Source organism: Dermacentor silvarum, chromosome 7, assembly GCF_013339745.2.
Source record: "Dermacentor silvarum isolate Dsil-2018 chromosome 7, BIME_Dsil_1.4, whole genome shotgun sequence".
Taxonomy (NCBI): Eukaryota; Metazoa; Arthropoda; class Arachnida; order Ixodida; family Ixodidae; genus Dermacentor; species Dermacentor silvarum.
In genome coordinates, this window is record NC_051160.1 from 170,111,808 (window position 1) to 170,122,088 (window position 10,281).

Genomic DNA, 10,281 nt, shown 5'->3' on the forward strand with positions numbered 1-10,281 from the left:
GCCCAGCCAGCCAGAAGCCAGCCACTGCTGGCCAGAAGCCAGCGAACCAGTCATCACAGCGGCCAGCATTGCGCCACCCAACAGACTGCCAGCTCCCAAGGCAAGTTTGAAAGAACGAGTCACATGCATATCAGTGCAGCTCGAGCTCTTTTTCAGTAGAGTGAGCGGCAAGACAGTTTGGGTGACATAACAGCGCTGAATGTCAACACTGTATGCCTTCATAGTCACTCTATATTGTACTTGCGTCGCTTGTCATGGGCTCAAATTTGACGCACATTGTGCTTACTGAAAGCATGTTAGAATTGGATCCCGTTTGACGTGATTTCACATTATTATCAAATTCACGAGCATCATCGAAGGCAGTCTCTAGCATACTCGAATTGAGTTGTCTAAAACTACAAGAATAAACTGAAAAGTAAAACTTGTGACCTATTTTTACTTGGCGCTGTGCAAATTCATTTACTAAGGAGGTATCTCTGAGTAGGTGTGAAAGCCATGAACTGCAAAGGTTTTTAGCTCAAGGAAGAAGGCACAAGGACATGATCATGAAGGTGCCTTATATTAAACAAACATTGTATGCGCACAGCTACGAGCATTAAGATGAAAACTGAGCGAGTTGGTAGCATTCATGTTGATGTTTGTGCGACGCTCAGGTTGGTCGAAGGACAACAAAAGTGCACTAGCACAATTGGCAGCCACAAGACATTAGTTATTTTAATGTGAATATTCCTTGGCTCATCTGAGGACCTTACCATAGGTAGTTCAGTGTCTGCCTCGTTTCATCAGAAGGGAAGTTTCGAGCGGTCCATTGTAGCGTCAAACCTGTGACGCTGACGAACACGCTATCGTTCTCACTAGCGCCAACGTCTCACGGCTAGGCGCTTAGTTTTCATTTGCCGCACACTGGCAATCATCACATTTGGCATGGTAACAGTTTTCTTCATTCTTGCCTCGGGGCAGCAAGTTATTGCGTCGTCGCAGCTGTTTCACATGCTGCGACTGGAGCAACAAAAATAGGTGAAGTCGCAATATGTTTTAGAGGGCCCATTTCACATTACTGCGATTTCAACCATGCCGCTAGTGTGACACCCAAGTTTGCTTGCTGCCAGCTTTTGTGGCATATGCCACATAATTTTGTTAATATTATAGAAAATGTCTGTGTCATTAAATTAATAATAACCTTTAACAGCAGCAAATAATGTGCATCTTTTGTAATTTAAAAACGTTGCGATGTTTAAATTTGTCTTGAATTGTGCAACAGTAGTTCTTGAAGTTCAGTTCGAAAAGACATGGTGGACGTTCGTAGCTACTCGTTCAAGTACGGTGGCTAGAAGGGGCACTGCGACGGACGGGGAGCTGCACAAAATAGCAATGAAAGACCATTGACCATAAGCGTCCAAACATACATATAGTGACACCCAACAAACACCGCATGTGCAACACCGACATCGCGAGTGCGCCTACGGTGTCCTCAATAATTCTATAGCAATGAAACCATTTTGGCTGAATGTTGTTGCAGGTTTCGCTAACCTGCAATAACTGCAGACGTCATTCATGGCAAAAGCATCGGTGTGGTCGTCACCTTCCTCCTCATCCATAGCTTCAGCTGGTTCCGGCAGTACAGTCAGGTTATCAATGACCTCGTCTGTTTCTGAACTCTCAACTGCATCCGGAGTATCCCGCAAGTGACAAAACGGCTTCTTTCCATAGAAAAACTTTGTATCCATGCGGGAACACTAGTAAAAAAAGCATCAATTTGTAACTGCTAACGCCCACTGTATATATATGTATACATCAAGTACACCAAACTATATATGTGTGTTCCGTTTTTTGAAATAAAGCCGCAGATTCAAAAGCTTGCTTCTAACACGCTCAGAACATATACTAAACATCGTAAAAAGCGCAACACAAATATACAACAGGCGAGCAGAAATAAATGAAAAGCGAGTACATATCCCAATTCATGACGACTCTGCAGTTTTGCTGGAATTGGTACTAAAGTTTTAGATATGGTTCAAACTAAATTATACCCTGTGTTAGGGTGTGTGCGCGCGCCAAAAGAAATGTTCAGCTGTTCAAGAGGTAGAATGCGAAACCGAGTGTACTAGTACTAGTACAGTGGGGATAATGGGTTAATACATCGGGTTGTAATGTCGACTGCAACACTGTGAGCACACGAGGGACAAGCAGGTTCTGTGAAGGTGCACGCTGTCTCTCCGACAGCGCACGGCCAGCAAGTCTGAGGACGTGGCAGCCCTGACCGGGAGTCTGCAGAAGGTTGGCATCCAGCAGAACAGAATCCCGACGCTGAGGAACAGGGCTTCTCGGCCTCTCTGCTGCCACCTGGGGTGCCCGACATCGATGTGGCCGACCTTGAGCAGCCCCAGATGTGCGCTCAGTATGCACAGGAGATCGACTACATGGCACAGCTTGAGGTGCGTGTGTTGCACCACGACGCAGCATACATCAGTGCATGTCTGCAGCAGGATCCTTAAAGGGTCACTTTCTAACTTACGTTGACCTTGCTAGTGAATACCATTGTCTCTCGAATCCGCCAATTTAAGTAGAGTATCCCACTGATTCCCAGCTCCTTTTTAGCTCGACTCTGGTTATTAGTGGCACGAGCATAGAGTTTATTTCTTGCCTAGCACTTCCGGTTCGCCTCCCGAGACACCGGTAGAAAATTCAAAATAAATCGCGGAAAAATAGAAAAACAGTACAGTACAAATTTCATGGTTTTCATTATAGATATGTCGGAGTATAAGTTTAGTTACAAGTTGAGTTACTGAAGTGTCTCGAATAATTAGAATTAGAATCATTGATTACCGGGGACGAAATGCAGTCTGTAAATCTTATCAAATTGCATGTATTCTTAATTTGGGCGTGTGACTACGCATATTCGGTTGAGACGACACAGTGTCGTTTGCACCGTTGAGCCCCTTGAGCTCAATACCACGCAAATGAACGCCTCACCTCATTCATTGTTCGTGCGACTTTGTCGTTACCGTCCCAATTTCATGATGGGTGGGCAAACCTGACAATGAAGTAAAGCCTCCTCTTTGCCGTCAGCGCCGGCTGCGGTGGACCAACACATCGCCTGCAATGGCAATGCGCAGAGTGGTGATGCGCTAATTGGCCTTGCGATAACCCACCTTCCGTACACATGTATTTTGGACGAAAACTGGAATCAAACTTTCTTGTTGCAAAAGATTGCCACAAAACACAAGTCTACATTGAACCTGAGCTCATGGTATTCAGTGCAAAATAACGTCGGTAAGTGATTGTTTAGCTTTGAAGGGAAAATAGCACTAGATTCCTTTCGACATTCTATTGATCAAATTTTCTCAGATCTTCGTATACTAGAACTAAGCAGAAATCAGTGCCGGCATACTAATTTGGAGTTCCCTTAAAAAGTAAATCGGGCTGTAATCTTGATTTCCAGGTAGTACCCACGTTACTGATGCCTTGCGACATTACGCGATGTTGGGAGACTCCTCAGCATGTGTTGGACTGTGTTATCTTTCCAAAGATTTGCAAGCATTAAACTTTGGGATACATTTTCTTATATTTGATTCCATATTCAGCATTTTTTTGTTATTCCGATTTGCAATCTACTATTGGGTACTTGCACGGCCCTATTCTTAAGGTAAAAAAAATGTGGTTGATCCCTCTATATAGGAATCGGCATAGAACACGAAAGTGAAACGTGTCTTCACAGAAGTAGTGTAATGTTTATTGCACATTGATATATAATGTCTATTGGTGTTTTGTGGCTAAAGCGCCCTTAGGCGTTGATGCACCCACGCTGACGCCTGGTGGCACGTCTCCATCACGACTACCAACGTCGATGACCATGAGCAACCGTCGTGCATATGGAAGCTGCACTACGCTGCACACGCTAGCACAACGCGAAAGACGAAGCACGTAACTGACACACTAATACAACGCGCAAGACAAAGCACGTAACTGAATCGTCACCGAGTCAAATCAGCGCGTACAGCGCGTCGTAATTGCAGCCTCCGCGATCAACTTCAGAAACATTTTCAGAGCTAATTTCGGAGGCCACGCTCCGCTGTGCTGAGTACGGTGAACGCCACCTAGGTGGCGTTGGTAGTGCTTCTTGATGCCAGCGTCCCTTCGAATGCTGGCATCGAGGCGTCGTAGTGCTGAGACCACCGAAGCGTTCACTGTCGGTGCGCGTTAGTGTCATAATGCAGTACTTCTCTTTTCTGCTCGTAGGCGGCGGCACCGCCCCGAGCAAGAGCGCGGGTACACGGCGGAGTGAGATATAAGGCGCGTCTGTGTCTCTGCAAATGCGTTTGTGGCGCAATGGGTTAAACGCTCGGCGATCTATCGTCGCGGACCGAGAGGTCGTGGGTTCGATTTCCAAATTTTGCATGTTTGTGGAACTTTTTCTTCTGGTTTCTTTCTTTGTATTATGTTCGTGTACATTGTAAGAACGTCATTCCGTATTTCCGTGACGGAAATACGTCAGTGAAGTCTTGGTGGACCCCGGCATAAAACACTTTCGTGTTAAAAAAAGCAAGCCTGTAAACACGGACAGGGCATATGCATGCGATTAAGACCCTTTTAATGTGAAAACCATGTTTTGAGATTTGAAAACGTGCGCCATCTATCATAGCAAACATTTGGTGTTCCTCCATGACTTTCGTGATTGCGCGATCTTGGGGGCCATGGTGACGTTGTACCACTGTTTTGTTGCAACAGAATTAAAAAAATTCAGTGAACGCCCACTTGACTTTTATTGTGAACAAACAGCAAGTAATGCCTGCAGATGTGGCATTAAATTGAACTTTCTGTAAAATGCCGCTGCTACATGAGATGTGAGCTCGACAAAGCCAGCCGTTTAGATGGAACAATCGTGTACAGTGGTGCGCAAAAGACCCTGTGAGCACATTTTGAAGCACTGCTCGAGTGACGTCAATTCTTGCGCGTGTTAGTTTCTATATTATTAGTCGACATGGCAATCGCATATGCCCATTGCACTGGAAGGACTCAGGCTGGCGGTGCTGGCATTCTTTTGGGCAGATGGAGGTCTGTTACTTTTGCTCACGACTGTACGTACGGGCTGCTATTCATTTTTGCGACACAATAATTGGACAATGCCATCCTGTATGATGCACGATTGACTTGCAGACCAAGTGGCCTGTGCAGCCAAAGTTCCTTCAGCTGCAGCCGGTGGTGATACCCGAAATGAGGCCATCCTCATCAACTGGATGATGATGGTGCACCAGCGTTTCCAGCTGCTCCAAGAAACATTGTTCCTGGCCGTCTCACTCACCGACAGATTCCTGCAGGTCAGTACATACTTTCCTCTTGTTCTAATGAAGGATTCAAGTGTAGGTAGTTACTCCAAGTATCTTAAATTGATATATCTTGTTATACATCTTGTTCCGTATCGCTACTTGTTCCTTGGCTAGTAGGTCAGCACATACTTGCCTCTTGTTCTAATGAAGGATTCAAGTGTAGGTAGTTACTCCAAGTATCTTAAATTGATATATCTTGTTATACATCTTGTTCCGTATCGCTACTTGTTCCTTGGCTAGTTAATACTTGTTAGAGTTAATACCTGTTGCGGTGTAATAGGCACGAAATAAGGTAATGTCATTGTGATGCTATGCCAATTGGCATGGGAAAGTACAGTGAGAGTTTGCATTAAATTTACCTCCTGGCAATTTGGGAGGTTTACCACTTTCCGCAAGCAAAACAATCGGGGGTTCGCAAATGTCATTTTGCAACACTTCTCTCACTTCCCGTGGCCCTGGTCAGCACATACAGCAAAAGGTGGAGCTGGCCGATTATTCTGAGTGGGAAAAAAGTTGTCGCAGTTTTCACCTGAAAGGCGAAGCATCAATTGCGATAGCAAATTTGTAGAGAGCTATACGGAGTAATGATAGTAGCTTTATCAGCTGTATAACTTGGACATGCAGCAGCACCGGCAGCACGCAGAACTGTTGTCGACGCCGTCGGCGTTTGCCGCGTTCGCACAAAATGCGTGCGGCGTTGGTGAGTGTTCCGGAGCCTCTGATATAAATAAGCACTTGGTGCCGCAGCTAAACGTCGCCTCCCTTCCCCCCCCTCCCCCCCCCACGGCCTTTCATGCGTCAGAAGAAGGCGCGTTTGCTCTACATATATGGTGATTTTAAAGGAGAAAGAGATGCCTACTTCTGCAGCCCTTAAGGGAGCACGGCACAGAACGCGCGTTTGTTCTCCGCCGTGCGTTCACTCCCCGTGAAAGCGCGCGTCCCTCGCGCCCTTTCACTCGCACATACAGCGTTCGGCGGCGCGCGCGACGATTTCATCACCATTGACGTCATACGGAACGTCACGGCGACGGCGACGCCGACGGCAGAAATCTGCTTTGGAGTGTCCATATAATTGCTATCGCAATAAAAAAACTCGTGAAAAGGAAACGTCGCCCGAAGCCCTAATGCTATTTACGTATGTTAGCTAGGAACGGATGCATGGCACACCGCGGTCCGCACAAGTGTGCAGCTCACCAGCCCCAGCTTGGCTTAGCCAGCAACTGCTGTATTGACTCGGCTATGAACTAACCCAGGAGCGCCCTTCTGTTACTTCAGCTTTTGCCGATGCACTGGAAATGTAGCAAAACAAGCACTTCACTCGCTATGGTTGTAGTGGCACTAGAGCTATCGTGCCATTGGACAGGCATGTTCTCAAACTCGTACTTATCAGGTACACATATGGAGGCTAGCGGCAGTGTTGGGACAATGTAAGGAGAGTTCGTCGGCGACTTCAACTGACTCACTTTATTTCACTCATCGAACTCGGAAGAATAGTAAATGTCAGTCTAGCACATTTTACAACTCTTCTTGCCAGCTATTCAGGCAGCCCTTGGTTATCTCGGTAGCACGTCGATGGCAATGATGACCACCACCACCCATTCTGCATTGATGTAATGAAAAGCATTGCCTCAGACGCCAAAGTATTAGTGGAAACTAAGGGTGTGCGTATATTCGAAACTTTCGAATAACAAATCGAATAGTGTCCTATTCGATTCGGTCTTCGGATCGAACAGTCACTATCCGTAATTGCGAATATTTCTCGAATAGTTTTCGAATATTTCAAAGCGTCAACTGCGCCCAATTAAACATCAGATTGGGACAAAGGTACGGTGAATTTTCACGCCCACGGGCGTATAATAGTATAGACATAAAACATGCGAGCTTGCGTAGTGCGGCAGGCTACGTCGCTTAGGTAGTGAGAAGAGGAAGAGAAGAGGACACTGGCGGTGTCCTTCAAGGACGCTACGAGTTCCAAGAACGGCGCGGCAGCGTGGAGCACCGTCTCCAAAGACACCAGCGACCAACAACGCGAGCAGAGCGGGCCGAGCGCGTTGGCGATGCCGTTGGATGGAGGCGCGTCTTCTTCACAATCGCCCCCGCAGAAGGAGGGCCATCCTGGTGACCTAAGAGCTTGTTGGCAGAGAGTCATGGTAGGGCTTGACACGCGCCACGTGGACGAGGTCAGGTCCACGCGGGGCATGTCTTAACTGGGATTCATAGCGCTAAAACGACACAAGGACGAGGAAGAACACGGGACGAGCGCTTTCTCCATCTGGCATGTCGCCAGATGGAGAAAGTGGCTCGATGAGAAATTCACCGGGGACGTTCGCTCCAAGACGTGGTAAGGCCCTTAGTACTTTGGAACGAGTTTTGAGGAAAGGCCTGGAATTGGCAAGGAACACCAGCCATACAAGAGACCCTGGGCATACGTGGGACTGGGCAGTGAGTCGGCGCGGCCTTCCTTCTGGCGCTGTGTTTTTTTTTCTTTTTTGACGTAAAGGTGCGTGCGATCTGGCGGCAGTCTTCGCTTGTCGGGCAGCTTCGTACACAGGTGGGTACTCGGAAGCGTCAGGCGGGTATGGAAGGAGAGTGTCGATGGTACGCAATGGCTCCCGTCCGTATAGGAGAAGAAAGGTGAAAATCCTGTAGTAGCTTGTATCGCGGTGTTGTATGCGAACGTTACAAACGGAAGTACGCGCGGTCCCAGTTCTCATGATCAGATGTCATGTACATCGCGAGCATATCATCGAGAGTGCGGTTAAACCGTTCCGTGAGCCGTTAGTTTACAGATGGTAAGCCGTGCTCCTTCGATGAATAATGTGGCATTCCGAAAGCAGAGCTTCGACGACCTAGGAGAGGAAGGTGCTACTTCTATCACTGGAGTTCTCGAGGTGCGCCATGTCGAAGGATGAAGCGATGCAGGACGAAAGAGCCTATATCCCGCGCTGTAGCATTCCGTAGAGCAGCAGTTTCGGCGTAGCATGTCAAATGGTCCAGAGCAATTATGTTCCACCGATTGCCATTCGGTGTCATGGGAAGCGGGCCGTAGAGGTCAATGCCTACGCGATCGAAAAGTTTGGCAGGGCACAGAAGAGGCTGCAAGGCGCCAGACGGATAAATGTGGTAATTTGCGACGTTGACAGTCAGGGCAGCACTGAACAAACTTTCGTACAAAGTGTACATTCCCCGCCCCCCGCAGGGGCGTCCCGTGAACGAGTGTTTGGTGTGTGGCGACACCACGGACCAGAGCACATGGGGTAGGAACCTCCCGCGTCTAACCGTGCGCGGCTTAGCCGTGTCCGGGGAAAGGGGATCTTGGGGTTGAGCCAACGTGGAGTGTTTGGACCTTTAGGGCCCCTCGGTGGAGGCAACACACCCCTTTGGCCTCGGCTTCACGTAGTTGGCATCCCTGATTGACCTACCGGGAAATCGGTAGTTGCCTTTTCCTGTCTCTCTCCAACCTTCGTCTTTCTCTCTCAATTTCCACCTATCCTGTCTTCTCTTTGCTTCCATTTTCCAGGCAGCAAGGGTTAACCTGGTGTAATTTATCCAACCTTGTGTCTATTACATTAGGTTATCTACTGGCATTGCGTCTCCTTCGGGTCTCGTAGCGTCCCCTTGTTGGGCTCGGTGGTGGGCGGCTGGCATAGCTACCGAAATTATCGTTACCTTTATGGCTTTTTCGCGATTCCCCCGAATCATTGATCGCCTTCAGACGAGGGCGCACCGAAGAAGTTTTCAAGTATTTTGGCCGCCATGTTGATCATTTTCCAAGATTTGACTTTATACATTCTGAGAAAGCAGAAAGGTCAGCAAGAATCGTGTCACCTTTCCTGGTTGCGAAATCACTGATGGAAGCTTTTGGCCCAGGTTATAAAGTTTCCCAGTTGGCAAGCGATGATCTACTTCTTGAACTCCGTGTTAAATGCAATATGTAAAGCTACCTAATCTTCTGTCTTTGGGCCATTCCAGTGAATGTCACCCCACACCATTCTATGAACACCATTCGCGGTGTCATCTCCGATGATGATGTAATGGAGCTAACTGAGACTCAACTTTTGGAGGGATGGAGTGACCAGAATGTCATCAATGTGAAAGAATTAAGATGAGGCGTGATGGTAAAGAGATTCAAACCAAGCATTTATCCTAACATTCGGCTCAAGTATGCTTCCTGAGATTATCGAGACAGGCTATGTAAAGATCCGAGTCAGGCCCTATATCCCAAATTCCCTCAGCTGATGCAAATGCCAGAGGTTTGGCCTTAGTTCTCAGAACTGCCGAGACCGAATAACCTGTGCCAAATGAGGTGATGAAGACCCATCTGAAGATTGTGAGAATACTCCACACTGCGTGAACTGTGATGGGGAGCACGCCGCATACTCGCCATCGTGCCCATCCTGGAAAAAGAAAAAGAAGTCATGACATCAAGTGAAGGAAAACATATCGTTCAAAGAGACACGCAGGCGGGTAGTGTACCTGCCAAAGAATACTTGCCGAAGTGGCGCGTCAGGGGGAAGCGCCACAACTGCCTCCGGCGGCTGTCCGGCCCGCACACAGTGAGCCGGCGGTGACGCCATCCGGCCCCTCGGAGGCTGCAGCTAGCGCTGCGCCGCCATCCCAGAAGGGGCCATCGACCGCCCGGCTGGTGGCCTTAAGGGTCTCGTCTCTTGAGACGAGGCCTCCACGTCCAACACAGCGCTTGCAAGAGCGGTGTCCAGCGCCTTGCAAGAGGCGATGGACATAACAACCAGCCAGACGGCGCCATCAGCGCCTATAGGGAGCGGCGAGATTTCGCGATCGCTCCTTTATGGACACGCAAATATTACAATGGAACGTTAGGGGTCTCCTTCTAACCTTGATGTCAAAGAGCTCCTTCCTAAATACCCTCCGAGGGTGCTGTGTGTCCAGGAGACGCATCTCAAGCAGAAAACACAACTTTTTAAGGCAATATGCC

At 48.1% G+C, this 10,281-nt stretch overlaps 1 protein-coding gene across 1 annotated transcript; it reads left to right on the top strand.

The window, feature by feature from the left end:
- Window positions 1-628: 628 nt before the first annotated feature.
- Window positions 629-8,871, top strand: LOC125947256 (G2/mitotic-specific cyclin-B2-like). Its single transcript, XM_049671669.1, has 4 exons — window positions 629-653; window positions 2,293-2,475; window positions 5,158-5,318; window positions 8,848-8,871. The coding sequence occupies exons 1-4, from the start codon at window positions 629-631 to the stop codon at window positions 8,869-8,871; spliced, it is 393 nt and encodes a 130-aa protein (XP_049527626.1).
- Window positions 8,872-10,281: the final 1,410 nt, after the last annotated feature.

Coding starts and splice junctions, on each gene's coding strand:
- LOC125947256 (XM_049671669.1), top strand. CDS start 629: ATGTTGATGTTTGTGCGACGCTCAG. Junction 2,476..5,157: donor CGCAGCATACATCAGTGCAT/GTCTGCAGCAGG, acceptor ATTGACTTGCAG/ACCAAGTGGCCTGTGCAGCC. Junction 5,319..8,847: donor TCACCGACAGATTCCTGCAG/GTCAGTACATAC, acceptor TCCATTTTCCAG/GCAGCAAGGGTTAACCTGGT.